The sequence below is a fragment of the Lissotriton vulgaris genome, chromosome 5, assembly GCF_964263255.1.
Source record: "Lissotriton vulgaris chromosome 5, aLisVul1.2, whole genome shotgun sequence".
Classification (NCBI taxonomy): Eukaryota; Metazoa; Chordata; class Amphibia; order Caudata; family Salamandridae; genus Lissotriton; species Lissotriton vulgaris.
The window spans coordinates 483,649,553-483,666,091 of NC_141693.1; the positions used below are offsets into that span (position 1 = coordinate 483,649,553).

At 40.0% G+C, this 16,539-nt stretch overlaps 1 protein-coding gene across 1 annotated transcript in view; it reads left to right on the top strand.

Moving 5' to 3' along the window:
- IPMK (inositol polyphosphate multikinase) overlaps positions 1–15,777 on the top strand; it is a 117,514-nt gene extending 101,737 nt beyond the window's left edge. Inside the window, exon 6 of the mRNA XM_086921937.1 lies at positions 6,223–15,777. Within this exon, the coding sequence (XP_086778063.1) occupies positions 6,223–6,854 (632 nt within the window). The 3' untranslated portion in view covers positions 6,855–15,777. The remainder of the gene's footprint in view (positions 1–6,222) is intronic.
- Positions 15,778–16,539: the final 762 nt, after the last annotated feature.

Here is a 16,539-nt window from a genome sequence, read left to right on the forward strand (position 1 = left end):
CAGCAGTGAAAGAATATCACAGGGAGATCGTTGCAGAGAAAAAATCCTTTTTGGCTAAAAGGATCGAGGAAGCAGATAGCTCCTGCAAAGAGATCTTTAAGATTGTTAAAGAATTCACCTCTCCCTCCTGCTGCACTCCTGCGTCTGCTTTCTCGGAACCTTGGATCATGGAGCTTGCAGTATTTATTACTAATAAAATACGTACTATCCAGTCAGCTTTGCAAGGAACCCAGATCATCTTGAGTACGGGTTCAGAGGTCGACGGCCTTTCCAACCCCTGGTTATGCCCACCAGCTATGCATATGGATTCCGTGGGCCCTACCCTGCACTGTTTTCCCTCTTTAGAGCCTCAGGCCTCGCTTGACCTTTTGTCTAGCCTGAAATCTGGCTCTCCTCTGGACCCTTGTCCCGCCAAGTGTTTTGCGACCCTGGCACCTGCCCTTAACCCGATCATCAACCCTCTCATTAATGCATCTTTGAAGTCGGGCAAAGTCCCCTCCTCCTGGAAACAGGCCTTAGTTCTTCCCCTCATTAAAAAACCGAATGCAGATGCCAAACTGCATTCCAATTATAGGCCAATCTCGCTGCTTCCTGCCCTGGCCAAGATCACTGAAAAGTATGTTCATACCACCCTTACCAACTTTGTAGAGGGTAACTCTCTTTTACATCAGTCACAGTCTGGATTTAGATCTAACCTGAGCACCGAGACCGCTCTACTTGAGGTAACTGAGATTGTGAAGGAGACCCTCGATAGGGGTGGAAAGGCCCTGCTTATCATGCTTGATTTGTCGGCGGCCTTCGACTCCGTCCCCCACGACCTCCTCCTAATTAGACTCTGGGAGATTGGGCTGCGGGGTACGGTGTTCACATGGTTTCAGTCTTTTTTGGCCGATCGGAGACAAACGATCTGGGCTCCCCCTTTCTCCGCCCGGATGCCGCAGCTTGAGGTAGGGGTCCCGCAGGGCTCCATACTGAGTCCTTCCCTCTTTAATATCTTCCTTACACCTCTTGCGGCACGGGTGGAGGAGCTAGGGGCCCAGATCATATCCTATGCGGATGACACACAGCTCCTGTTCACTTGTGACAGGGGCTGTGACTTCGATGGAGCAGCCATTCGGAAGTGTTTGGAGTTTGTGTTTGATTGGTTTGGGAAAAATGGCCTCAAATGCAACTCCGACAAATCCGAGATATTGTTCTTTGGCTGTCCTGCAGACCCACGATGGAAGCAATGGTGGCCTTCGGCCATGTCTCCCCCTGCCAGCGATTCGGTCACAGCTAAGAACCTGGGTATGATGGTCGACAACACTCTTTCCTTTAAAACCCAGGTTGCTGGCTTGACTGGGAAGTGCTTTGCCATCTTAAGGATGTTGCGTAAGTTTCTGCCCTATTTATCTTTGGAGCATAAGAAAATCACGGTGCAAGCATTAATTGGCTCGCGCCTAGACTACGCCAACATCCTTTACTTAGGTCTTCCTGAGTATCTGCTGACTCGTCTGCAGATAGTTCAAAATTCTGCAGCCAGGGCAATCTTCGGTCTAGCTAGAAGATCTAGGGCCAGCAATCTCCTTGTCTCTCTGCATTGGCTGCCGATTCGTAAGCGTATCTTCTTCAAGACCCTAACTACAGCTTTTAGGGCGCTTCACAATTTCGGCGCTGAATATCTGCAGAGAAGGGTCAATTTCTATCTTCCATCTAGACCTCTGAGATCTGCTGCCCAGGCCAAGGCTATCGTTCCAACAGTGAAGCGTGCTCGCTGTGGAGGTCGCTCCTTTAGTTACCTTGCACCCCGCCTCTGGAACACACTACCCTTGACGTTGCGGGTGTGCACCAATCTCTCGGTTTTTAGGAAAGGACTTAAAACTTATCTGTTTGCTTTGTAATGCTGTTATGGTTAATTCTGGTTATATTTTCTGTTATGGCTGTTTGTTTGCTGCTGGTATTTGGTGTGATGATCTTTAGCGCCGGGACGCTCTTTGGAGCAGCTGAGCGCTCTACAAAACAAACAGTAACATAACATAACATAACATAACATAACATAAATCCATGTGCATTATGCACAAGGCCATGTGGAAGACCGCTCCAGCAATGATCTGTTCCTTAGCGACCCCCTACCTCCCCCACAGATCTTTGCGATCTAGCACAGCATTCCTGGCCACCGTTAATAAAATCAGACGTACCAGATGGGGCGGGCGCTCCTTTTCCTGGAACGCCGCCAAGGCCTGGAACTCCTTGCCCACTACCCTTCGCAGTGAACCCAACCTTCTGAAATTCCGGAAGGAACTGAAAACTCTTCTCTTCATCTAACCTGTTCCCTCATCTCATACTAGTTTGACTTTACACAGCGCTACGAGGCCTCCGGGTTGTTTGCGCTTAACAAAACACAATTAATAATAATAATAATAATAATAATAATAACTATTCAAGAGCCATTCATCCAAATACATGCAAATAGAGTAGTTCTCAGAACAAACCCCAAATTCATGCCAAAGGTGGTATCCCATTTCTACATAAATCAGACCATAGAACTGCCAGTGTTCTTTCAAAATCCACAGACAGTAGCTGAAAGGGCCTTGCATACTCTAGATGTCAAAAGAGCTCTGCTATACTATATAGACAGAACTAAGGCATTTCGCAAATTAAAACAGTTGTTTGTTGCTTTTTCACCGCAACACAAAGGTAACCCTATTTCAAAATCAGGTATAGCCAGATGGATCGTTAAATGCATCCAAATATGCTATTTAAAAGCCAAACGCACCTTAACAGTTCCCCCTAGGGCACATTCCACACACAAGCAAGGGGCATCCATGGCTTTCCTGGGTAATATTCCTTTACACGAAATTTGTAAAGCAGCCATATGGACAACCACACATACATTTACAAAACACTATTGTGTAGATGTTCATTCAAAACAGCAAGCTGCTGTAGGACAGGCTGTTCTCAAAACTCTTTTCCAGACTGCTGCGACTAACACAGGTAGCCACCGCTAAGGGAGATACTGCTATACATTCTATGCACAGATATGAATTCAGGAGCCCACATGCCTCGAACGGAATATGCTACTTACCAGTATGCATCTGTTCTTGGCATGTAGGGCTGCTGACATTCATATCGCCCACCCACCTCCCCGGTGCCTGTCGCAGCCGCAGCATTCACTCTTCGCATGGACATCTCTTACTGTACTATACTCCATCTCTGCCACAATGGCGAAATACAATCTGAGGATGGAGAGGATGCCCATGCGCACTGTAGTCCAAGGGAGGAGCCACCTATCTCGTGAAACTTAGAAGACTCTTCCAGGACAACAACATGCAATCATCCAGACCCAACACTAGGCGGCGATCTATGCACAGATATGAATGTCAGCAGCCCTACATGCGAAGAAAAGATGCATACTGGTAAGTAGCATATTCCTTTAACTGTGTTTTATTAGATGTCCTTATTTGCTCTCTAGTTACTTTTGTCTTTCTATGTAACTTTATGTAACTAATGTAATTATTTTTTGTAACTTGCTGTTCCTTATGTAAAGCGCTCTGATACCTCCGGGTCTAGCCAGCGGTATATAAAACTCTTCAAATAAATAAATAAACTCTCGACATTCGATGTGGGACAGCTCGTGCACGGCTCGTTGTCTTCCACAGCGTCGCCTGGTCCGCACAGCTGCAGTTTCGCAGTCATCATCAACTCTCCTGCAGCTCTCTACTTTGGTGGGCATTCATCTTACGGGCCTCCCAGTCACTTCCAAGTGGCATAGACTCTGTCCCCTCTGCTTGCAGGTATTTTTCGACTTTAACCGACCTTTGGGTTCCACCGGTCACTTTCACCTTCTCCAGCAGCGGCATCTTCCTGAAGTTCTCCATTGAGTTTGACGGCGATTTCCGACACCACTTCACACCTATGCACCCGGCTTCCCTGGTGTAGGTATCCTGGTTACTAGGATATCCACAGGTGGGGTGGCTCTCTAACATTCTGTCTTCCACTGGGTTTCTTCTGGGTCCACTGGGAGGGTCCTTCTTTAAACTTGCAACTGCGATGCTTGCATTTATCCTGTGGTCATGTTCCCACTCTGCACACGGCCTCCGTGGAACTCCTGGGTACTTACCTTGGGTGGTTCCTTGGGTCCTTGGCCCTTCTGTCTCATCTGGGTATAGTCTTGACTTGAGTCGTGGTTTACATACCACTATTTAAGTATATGGTTTGGTCTCCCCCTGGTGACCATTGTGTATTTCATGCTACTTACCTGTTTCTATTGTGTGTGTTGTGTATATCTCCGGCTAGGAGATATCTGTATGTGTTAGTGAGTGTCTTGGAATAAATACATATTATGAATACACAATGTGGTTCTTTTTCACTTACTTTAGACCTATAAGCTTATGTTATGGTAATATAAGCTGCTTTACACTCCTTCTGGACTAAGCCTGAAGACTGCTTTCCACAGCTACCACTTAAAGAGCTTTCTAGGGTTGTCTAAGACGACTAAAATCACAATAAGGGTTGTCTGGATTGGTGCAGGGTGCCAACTTACATAAGTGTGCACCATATACTAAGCCATGTTCTCACAATGACCACAAACCTATCCTAACTGAGCCATCTGCTTATCCTCCAAATTTAAAATGGTGCATTGCTGCTCTAAATAGCCACCTGAACAAAGGCTGTTAGCCCACATAATGTTCCCCATTCAATTGACCAATGTGAACAGACCTAGCTCTATTTGCAGTCTGTTTAGAGGATTTCCCTTTGAAGCGAGACACACTTTTTTGTACCTTTAGAAATAGACTCCACATGTTGGCATTCTTGTCTCTCCTTTCACCATATCACAGTATCTTGAAGTTTAGCTCCTGCTTTGTCTGCAGTACATTAACTGTGGTGTCACCCCCTAGGAGTTTATGCTGGAATTAAATAATGAGTGCTGTGGTTTTATCTCTATCAAAAGTCCTATTAGGGAAAGTTGCTCTTTTTACAGCGCGCTGCCAATTTCATTGTCAAAGCCTAGTGTAGAGATATAAGTAATTAACCAGCTTTAGGCACAATAATCTGATCACTCCATTTGAAGGTAATGCTCCGGCTGAAAAATGTCCAACTCATCGTGTTTAGAGTTAACCCTTCTAGTGACAGAAAGTGTGCCAGACCTTCAATACTTGTCATTGTCAATTTTCCACTGAGTATTGAAGGCTAGTGGACTTGTCTCCTTGTATTGGTGGGACCAGGAAACTCTGATGGTAATTAAGCAGCCAGCACAAGCCTACACAAAGGTGAATAGTTCCTAGCCAAATCCCTTTTTGTCAGTCTCAGTTCTGTTCTAGTGCAAGGTGACAGGAGAGTCCCTTCCACTTAGTTGTGATCCTTCACAACAACACAAATGTTGAAGGCAAACCTTTGAAAGGGTATTTTATTCCTCTTTCCACCCTAAATCATAACTACAAGAAGGATAACTGAGCTGAATTGTTACAGATGCCATTTGAGTCCATATTTGCCCGCATTCTTAGTTGGAAAAAGGAAAGGGAGAAAATAAGCATAAAACATAGGGAGCAGAGTCCTGCTATTTGGTGAGTTTTCCTTATGCCGCTAGTGGGAATAATGAAGGCTTTATAGCAACCCTACATCATGGTTCATTTCCCTTTTCTCTGCTGTTTGTATATCGATGATCTCCGATATCTGGCTGGAGGCTTCCAACTTATTAGCTTCAAAAAGAGGTGGGATACGTGCTTCAAACATGCTTGTTGTCTGGGTGGAAAATGTGGTCCCTATTGCCAGGCTGACAAGATGAACATTGTTAAGCCTAAACATATGTAAATGTGGGCGAAGGTGAGTGTTATTGTTAATGTGGCTCAGTCACAGATTGACTCGGAATGATTCTTGTTTAGTTATAGTATATTGGACACACTACTGCCAGGAGGAAGTTGTGGCTCAAATGCTGCAACTTTTAGACCACCCAGTCTTGTGTTACTGAGGCTATGTGGGAGTGTCCGAGGAACAATAATGGTACATTGTGTTTGGAAATTGGTTATTGCATTTGATCATAGCGAAGTAATTCTGGTGGTGTGGATCTGTGGCAGTAAACCTGGAAAGAAAACCTATTTTGCAGTACAAATGAATGTTGATGGACACAGAGTCACAATTGGTACTTGTGACATATTCAGTGTAATTGCTTAAATGTACACACGTTACTATTGACACCGTAAATAATTACTCTCAAATGTTTTTCTTTTTTTTTTTCTTTTTTAGGAATTGCTCGTTTTTTTCGTAATGGTGGCACTTTAAGAAAAGATGCAATTGCTGAGAGTATTGAGAAAATACAGCAAATTTTGCAGTGGTTTGAAAGTCAAGACAAGTTACACTTTTATGCAAGCTCCTTGTTGTTTGTTTACGAAGGTTCATCTCAGCAAATGACTACATTATTGGGTTCAGAAACTTTGGTTGAAAAGCGAGGCATGCTCAATGGACCCCTAACAGAGGAATCCTTGGAACATAACAACAACATTCATGTAGTAGGTTCCACGGAAAATGGAACTATAGAGTCCTCAGTCCGTAATAACCTCTCAGAAGTGTATGCACTCCATAAGAAAGTGTGCTGTAAAAGGCTCCACTGCCAGGTCTCCCCAAAAGTAGAACCCTTGGAACCGGACAACTCAGGGGAGAGCAATAGGAGTGTTTCTGAGGAACATTTAAACGGAAATGTTGCACCTCAACTGGAAAGCATCTTTTGCCATACGCCCACCATGTTCAAGAATAGTGAAGATGTCGAAGTGAGGATGATAGACTTTGCTCATGTTTTCCCTAGCAATGCAAGGGATGAGGGATATATCTATGGACTGAAACATTTAATTGCAGTTCTACAAAATATTTTAGCACACTGACTAGTTCAGCTGAATTGCAATTGTGAGGTCCAGTGAACTGTATACGAGCAACAAAAAGATGATTAATTTATGCACTTGTAATTTCTATTTAGGTGGGTTCTTATTGTGATTCTACTATGCTATATTAGCCTTTCTACTTTTGTCAGAAAGATTTCACTTTTTATAGTCTTACTCAGGAAAATAAACTGGTATTTGCGTGTTCTTGAACTGGAAAAATAGAGACACTGAGCCATTGATAGTGTACCAAATCTGTTGGGGCTGTAAAGCACAGGCTTATTTTCAAATAGCAAGAAAAGACCAACTCACAAAATGAATGGTGCTGGTGGTGAATTGTTTAAGATCGTCTGTAAGAAGTCTAATTTGATCAGACGAACGAGCCAGCTTAATATTGCTGTTTCTCTCCTCAAGCACTAGTAATATAAATCTGTGGGGTTGATTGCAACACAATTCATTTATGGTCACAAGTACTGTGTTGTGGTATCATTAATGTAATTCTGTTGCACCCTATAGTATGACTAAACTTTAACTTATGAGGGTGGATTTCTTTGGTTGATGGGTTTATTATCATTTTCCATAATTGGGCAATACTTTATTGCTGCTCCTTTGATTAAAATTGTATTTAGCTATTCATCCGTGACACTGAGCCAATAGTACTGTGTACTTAGAGCAATTTGGTACAACACTTGAACAGTCAGGTCATCACAGTATGTACCAAGATTGTTTGCCATGCATAAGGTCAGAAAGGACTTGAAATAAGACAGATGGCTCGCGACACGAGAAATTATACATATTTACATCCATGTAGTGAAGTAACCTGCCCTGCAAGTGATGATCTTCTAAAGAAGTTCTCTTTTTGCTTTGCTTGTCACACTGCATTGTTATTAGTGTAATCAAGGTAGGCTGTGGAACGAATGTTCCTTTTTCTATTTATCTAACTTGCTTGCAAGCTAGTCCTTCTGTAAAGAAGCTACATTTAAAATTGCTGCTTTTAATGAGGTTATAGGTTTTTTTCCGAAGTAACCCCCTGGATGTTCTTTTGAGTATATACTTACCTCTCCTCCAAGTACTCTACTTATACATTGGGTAGGGTAGATATTCCTGCATAAGGCAGCATTGCCTTATTTAAGTGGGAGAACTTACCCAGACAATGACATATATACTGCTTTATTTACTGGAGATTGGATCTTCACAAAGTTTGTGACTAATGTAACTGAGACTGGATTACCATGTAGATCTAGTAATAAGGCAGTATTGATGTTTGTTTCACTGTTTTATTTCGTTATATGGATAAGTATGTTGATAGTTGAAAGCACTGTAGTAATTATCTTGGAATCTGACCAAATGTGAGTAATGTGGTGGCATGGGTAGAATTTTGTTTATTTAACTGGAAATTCAAACGAGAATGAAAAATGAGCCAGGGTGTAGCGGTGATTGTTTCCCATTAGCACAGAAACAAAAACACACCTGCTGTTTATTGATAAGGCCAGAATGTTCATGCATTGAAGGAAAATACGTTTGCAGGAAACACTTATTTTGAGGGGCAAACACCACTCTAAAACGTGGCTTAAAAATGGCAAGGTTCCCCTCTGACATTCAGATTTTTGCTCCCTGTGTTAGTGACCATTTATTGAAGTTCAACTCTTCAATAACATGTAAGTTTCTGACACCATAATAGTACAGAGGTAATGGGAATAATAGCTTCCTAGTCTACTCTTTGTTGTTACATTCCTTACACGTCGGGTCACTCGTCTTATTCTGTAGACGAGGATCCTATTATAATGTTTGAACATGTAAACATGTTTAAAACTCTCCTAAACCTGTGATAATTATACCAATATCTTACATACTACTTTAACCTTTAATTTAATTTTAACACTGCAAAATGAACAGTCTTGACCATTTTTTCCATCATAGCATTGACTTGTTCCTTATTTCTTACAATTTGCCTACACCAGATGGACGTAACCAGTGAATTTCTCCTCACAAACCTTTCTATAGCTAAAAGTGATGTAAAGCTGGCAAAATTAGAAAAACTGTTATCTCCATATAAAATGTGAACTCTTGAAGAATTTCGATCATCGTATAATGCTTAATGTGTTACCGATGCATTTGCTCTATGATATTGGGACCCATGAGCATGTCCATGTCTCTGGCAAACGATGACAAATATTTGAATGGTGCACTACTCTTGCTGCAAAGTTTCTCTGAGGATTCATACACTTTTTTCTAGGGCAAATGGACTGTTTATTAATGGAGAGTAGCAGTTGCAGGTATGTTGGGTAGAGAAGAGGGCGCACTAGTGTACTGCATGTAAGCTGTAGTGTTCTAGAGAATGAACACAAGGTATTCAATTTAATTTGTGCACAATACCAAGTTTTAATTTTTTTCCTGTGTCATGGTTTCTTTCAGCTGGTATATTTATGCTCCAGGTTTTCCTTTCTAAGAAATCAGCTGTTGGAACCTGAAACCTAACAGGTTATCACTGCATCCCAACTACCTGTGATATCTGTGCAACCCTCCTCGATCACCCTTTCTTGACACAGACCATTGAAATACAACCCGGAGCAAGTTCTAATCCCATCAAAGGAATGTTTATTTCCACAGAAATTGTATTGGAGCAAATTTCGGAAGTTAGTGCCTACCACAGCCCTCTGAACACCCAGTTTCTGTTCCCACTGTAATAAGGTCCTTTTAGCAAAGTATGGCCTCCACCGGTTACTCATTGCAGCAGCTAATCCACATGAGTTACTTTGTGTAGTGGTAGACTAATTGTAACTCTGTGGCGTTGCACTATTTTGATTGCCCACAGCAAAGGCCTAGATCACTGCTTCTTTCTTGTGCAATTGAATTTCCCAGCTTAGAGCAACAGTCTCCTGGGTTGCATGTCCAAGTCTTCCCCTTAAGTATGCTTACAATGCTGCTTTATGGGAACACTACGGAGCTGGGTTCTACACAAAGACTCTTTGTTACCCTTAACCAGTGTGTTCATGGTGATCTTTCTTTTAACTGATTCCATCCAGTGGAACCTTTATTTCTTTTGAGCACAAAAGATTCTCAATAATTAAGAACTGTTCTTTTGAGGAAAGGATAAAAAGGTAGAGTCAGGATAATTTATAAGCTATCTTTATAACTCAGATTTGCCATTCCTAAACTAAACTGTGTTTGCATGTAGTCTGAGCATACTTAATGCGTTGGTATTGGCTAAAAAGAAATGGTCTTTAACATATTTTCTTATAAATATTCTGTTTTCTAGAAGACGATTGCCTCAGCTGTAGACTAATTCTCCAATGAGGACTAAAATGGGCTGTGGTGATTGAAATTGTCTCTTGGGCCTGACCACCTTATTATAAACAAGTTAAAATGCTTTCTATAATGAGAACAATCACAACATTGTCCTCCAACATATTTAATACATACTTTAGAATGGGTCATCAGGATGTATTTTTGGAATGATATGTTTTTAATCCCTTTCCTGCTTATGACCGAACCATGCCGTCATGAGCCTTGGGCTGCGTGTGCTCATGACGGCGTGGTTCCGTCATGCTGCGGCCGCTCCGCCCACGGGGCACTGTTTTCCTGCCTATGCGTGCAAATTAGTGAGTGGGCGGAGTCGTGACAGAACCACGCCGTCATGAGCACAGCTCGCCCTTGACTCATGACGGGGTGGAGCCGTCACGAGCATGGCGGTGCCGCGCTCACCCCCCAACGCCGCTGCGGAATTACTGCCAAGGGGTTAAATAGGTTTTTATTATATCTGGATCACCTTTACAGTTAAAGGTTTGAAAACTTTTCTATTTCATCGATTTATTTTATGTCTAGCATTTCTTTGCATTCTTAAAAACATTTTAAGATCTGTGTAAATAGAAAAGATGTATTGTCTTTTATTAGCAATCACCAAATCATAATGCAAGAAATGAATTTCCCTTTGATCTTGGAGTAATATTTCACATCATAGACTCTTGCTTTGAGAACCTTGCTTGAACTGAGGAAAAGTTACCTGTGGTTTTGACAGGGACAAGAAATTAACCTGGCAGAAAGATTTTCAAAGCTTACATTCTTTCATCTCAAGCCTGATCTTTCCCAGCTTTTATCAGTCTAAAATAGAGGCTGAGACATCAAGAGTGTTCATTGAGAAAAGGTGCCTCACACTGCATTACAGTTAGAAAAAATACAGTAGCTTAGAAAGAATTATCACCTTTCCAAACACTCCCCTTAACTCTTCCTCAATAACTCTACCCACCTTTAATTTCTTAGCATTTTCCAGTTTCTTGTATTCCTCGCAAGATCACAGCTAACTGATATTTTTCCCAGAACGATCTTCTTGAAGGCTTCTCACTCTTCCTTCCCTTTCACGCAGTATTTCTCCTCTAGAATAGTCATTTATATCCATAAATCCCTTTACAGTTTCAAGGAAATTGTCCTAGCACTTCATATTACCATGGTGCAAAGGGAAAATTGAAACTGAGTAGCTGATGACTGTCACAGAACATTGCTCTTAAGGTCCGCTATCACCCAGCACATTAAAAGCTAATGCTTACGGGAAAGGTGGACGATCAAATGTGCACAGTTGGAGAAGGGAGAAATGCAACACTTGGTTTGCCCTGCATCAGAGGAAGCAGCTTCCAATATGGGATTCTATAGCATATTACACACTTTCTCTCCTCTGCCTTGGAAGTTTGAGATGCTGTAACCTACAGACCAATCTAAGGAGCCTTTTGTTTATTAAACAGGATGGCTTTTGGGATTAGAAAGTAGTCTAAAATGACACAAGCATGCATTTAGACAGCCAGAGGCTGTGAAAGGCCAAACGTTTGTGACATAAGACTACGGGGCCCAATGAGATCTCGGGTGGATCGCCACCGCCCGCATGGCGGTGGAGATCCTCCCAAGATCCTTCTCCCCCCGGACCCATTTCCTACGCCATATTACTATGGCGGGGGGACCGCGGCAGACTGAAAGATCGTCTGCCGCTTTTCCGCCCAATAATTTAATATGGTGGTGGAGTCTGTTAGACACCGCCAGCCATATTAGGGTGGGATGGAAACATGCCTTTCACGGAAAGGCATGCAGGGATTGCTTGCGGGGGCCCCTTGCGGGCCCCCAGGGATTCTGAGGGGTGCACATGAGTGGTACCTATGGTACCCCCCCTGCAGGTCCATGCACAACATGGCAGGCACTGCGTGGTGCCTGCCATTTTGTTCATGGAAGCACCGCCCGCCACAATGACAGGAATGCAGGATGTGCCCGCCACTGTGACGGGCGCATCCTAATGTCCCCCACGGGTCACCCGCCCTTATGGCGGGTGGTTCCATTTCACAATAGGATCCGCCTGCCATCCTAATGGGCCCCTAAGTCTTCTCTTCAACTTCCAAGATTTGCCTACTTACTCTTCTTGTGGCTTTTCATAGGTACCACATTCTTCCACCTGCATCATTTTGGCCTAACCCTCTTGTACTGTACCAAGCGTAATATTTCATTTGCAATCTAAAGTCCAATAAGACCAATCGGTCTCCTCTGGTTAGTATATTGACAAAATATCCTCCTGCATTTTTCACTGAACACATGTGGTGAAACATGGGCTCTTTAAAGCATTCTGAAAATATTGTTATTTTTAAGTGTATCTAAAACAAAATATGTATTTCCAATTGGAGTAAATGACCAGAGAGAAAATGATTGAAATCAAGTCTTCCTAAACCAAGAACCCTTCACAAACTGTTACAAACAATGTAACAAAACATTACTTTTTTAGAAACATTTTAAATGAATAACTATGTAAAATTTGAAATAAACTGTATTGTTTCAAGAAAAAGAATTTAGCAACAGGGAGCAACATTTTGCAGACCAAACAAACAGAATTTGGACCATTTTCATTTTTTGGCCATCACACTCTTTAGACGGATGATACTATTCTTTGATACAGTATCTTAAATACTTTAAGTATCTTTACAATTGGCTGTCAACGTTTTTCCGAACATATTGAGATACAATTTAGTGTTACAACTTTAAACATTTTAATTCGCCAAAATTAGTGTTATTACTTCTGTGGGGTTTGTTTAGTTATACATTTATATCAGAATTTCAAGAAAGTTTCAATTGTTTGGAAAACGCATATACATTACTATTTTTAAGTTGTGAGTTTGAAAAAAGTTGGGTTTCTTATGGTAGGATGTCATATAGATTACTCCTAATTTGGTATCAAACAAGATCCTCTTTTTCTTTCTTGTAAAAGATTATTTCGCTGCTTTTAAAAATGTGAATTGCTTTAACTTTTCTATTTGTGGGATTCTTTCTGGAAGATCAGTAGTTCCTTCTTTCTCATTGCCATATCCAAGAATTGAAATAAGATGTTTTGTCAGCTCCTAGCATTCAGTGAAGATGGAAATTAGTCTCACATCTTCTATGTTGTTCTGCAATATTACAAATTGCCATGTTTGTCAGATTGTTATGTTGACTTTTTCAGAATATTCCTAAAAATATATTTCCGTGTGTTTTTGATATCAGTTGATAACTTCGAGCTCTGGAACTCATTTGGAACCACATCTTTGATTTGTCTCTCCTGCATTTAATGTTTACAGCTGTTGAGAACTTCTTACTATCTTTGCTAATTTCAAATACAAAAGTTTCATTGAGACCCAAGGATGCCATTTTATTTTGTTGGCTATGTGGTTGTGTGAGTAACATTTACATTTTTCTGGAGTAGTGACTGACTTAATTGGTACATAAGGAAACCGGACCTATCTTTACGGCGCTTTTTCTGTTTGCTCTTTATCCAAATGTACATGCTTTATACGTTTACCCTTGATTCTGTAATGTTTCAGTTCCTGTTTCAAGTTTTTTTTTATATCAGTTGGGTACTTTTGTCTGTACTAGCTGTTAGGATGGCCAAGCATTCATTGAACATAGAATCAAAATATAGTAGTAATGCTGTTATAATAGAGCATACCTTTCTACGCATCCCTTTTCCCCTCCCAAACACCTTTGGCTCTAGGAGTAGGTTTTCTCTGGTGAATGTTTAACGTTGGTATTGTGTTATATTGGAATATCCCGCAAGCCTATTGGGTCTAGTTTGACCAAATCAATGCCAAAACATATATTAGCACTTTAATTGCTCTCTAGTTGAAGACTACAGATGAAATGGCCTAATCCGGCAGCCATGTTTTATGTTTCCAAGAAATTTTATGTTTGAAGTCAGTCTCATGTTCACTTACAAGACAGAACACTGTCTTTTTGGAATTTGCTAATCATTTAATAGGTTTTAATATTTTTGGGCCTTAAATTAGTTTTGTAAAACTGTTTCAGCTGTGCACTCAGATTGCTTAAAAGAAATCATGTAAACTAGTGCACTATGTTGGCCATATTTGTCTTTACAAAATGAGTATCAATTTCACAGGGTTTACATAAGCAAGTAGGTGTATGAATGCATGCATTATGGCCTGCTATTGTTAAGACATGATAAATTACAATTGTGAATGCCGAACAGTTTGTGATTATCACCAAAATATTGAAATGGAGCCCCTTTATAGTTACGTAACATGTTAACATTTATTTTCATTACATGGAATTGATGCTGCCCATTGCTGATGAATTCAACAATTTACAGAAGTGTCATGCCTGTCAAAAATGGTTTCTAGATATAGAGGATTTCTTCATTTATTTTAAATGGTGGCTGTTAAATACAAACTTCTATATTTTTGGCATTCACTATTGTAGAACTTGCATTAATAATGAAAAGGCAATATTGATGTCATTGTATTTCTTTTCCTACCATTCAGGAGCTCTCACCTATTTTCTCTTAGCATGACAAAGATTCCTGAGGAGTGGATATTTTCAAAAGTTAATATTTTTCTCTTCATTGTTTTTAACACCTACCAGTTCATTGGCGGGAATTAGTTCACATGTTGCTGATCACAAAGGGGAGGACTTCTAAAATGGTTATATTTTGCTGTTCTTCAACATGTAATTATTTGCTCCCAGCATGTGCCTTTCCTAGGAAGATTTTGAGTTTTCCCTTCATGGATGATTCCTTGCTAATCTAGTTAGATTGGTTAATTTTGCTTGATTGACTTTATAATCTGCCATGTAAAATTGCGTGATGCCTCTGTTAATTGAATACTTAAAAAATCTTTCTAACTATGTGGAATTGACCCAAAATGACCTATGCATAAGGTATTTGTCTGCAACATTTATTTGAAGCATTTATTTCGAGCTGCAAGTAAATAATGACCACATATCATTAGTCCATCTTTAATTTGTGCTGGATATTTCACAGTGAAACATATATTACCTATTTAAAAACATAATACTTTTTCTAAATATCTGAAGACCTATTCCTTCCAAATGTTTTAAATCCATACCGGTTTAATAATGTGGTAAATAATAAGTACACTGTCTAAGTTACATTTTGTTTTGATACTGAACTTCATTTTTACAACCGATGTTTTATGTATTTTTAAACATTTGTCAAAAACTGGTTTGTTACTTGCGATGGTGATGTAATAAGAGATGAAGTATCAACTCTGTGATGGATTAATTAGTAACACCATAGAAGTATAGTTTGCATAATAAAATAAATATAAATTACACCCCAGATACTTGTAGGAATAGGAGCATGAAGGAGTAGACGACTTGTAAACATTATTTTCTGCAATCCATGTCTTTTGTGCCTATTAACAACTGTTATTTCGAATTATTGCATAATTGTAGTATTGTGATACTTTCCTTTAATAATTTCATGAAATACTTGCACTTTGAATTTTTGCAAAAAAAGATGCTTTGGCATGTGATAAATCCGCTGTTTTAATGTTTACTTATATAGAAAAATAACTCAATAAGGTTAATCCTAAGATTGTGAATATGAAAAATAATTGTATACATTTCCTGTGTTTTTGATTTGAAGAAATATAGAAGTATTCTATTTTCCCTTGTTCTTTGTCTGATTGTATTGATTGATGTATGATTGTTTTTCTGGTTAGCTGTGTATGAAGGACTTGTGCAAACCTATAATCTACGTGGGTTTTGGATTTGAGTTGAGTTAAGGCTGAATGTGTTAGTATGAAATTCTTTTCAAATCTCTGTAAGACTACATTTATTATTCTCATTAATAATGAAGTAATAGCTGGGTAGATGCTCACAGTATCTCGGATAGTTTCAAAGATTTGAACATTCCTATTGCTAAAATGTAAAATATGTATATACTGTGTCAGGCAAAACAAATACACTTCTTGAATTTCAATAGCTTCATGTTTACAGATATATTATAAGTATTTTGACTCCTAATGTTCAAATGTTTTGCTTTAACTGTTTCAATGGAGTGCCTTTAGTCCTGCATGCGGTACCGTGTGGCGAAACAGGAAGCAACACTGCATAAATAATTGTTTGAGAACTTTAATACAATGGGTAGCTATAGGTGGCCTCATATTCTGTTTTTAAATGAGGTAAATGTACTGTTTAAAATTTTAGTATCCTATGTTTATTTCAATTGTGAAAAATGCAGTAGTACAATCACATCAGTCTCTAAGCTAGAAATTAATAAACACTTTGAGATTTTAATATAAAATGAGTGCTTGATCAAGAACACTTCAATGAGGTTATTAACTTTAGAAATATATCATTCTTACCTCTAACAATATATTGGAGTACATAAATCATCCATTTAGCAAATACATTGAGATGTGTTAATCTGGTT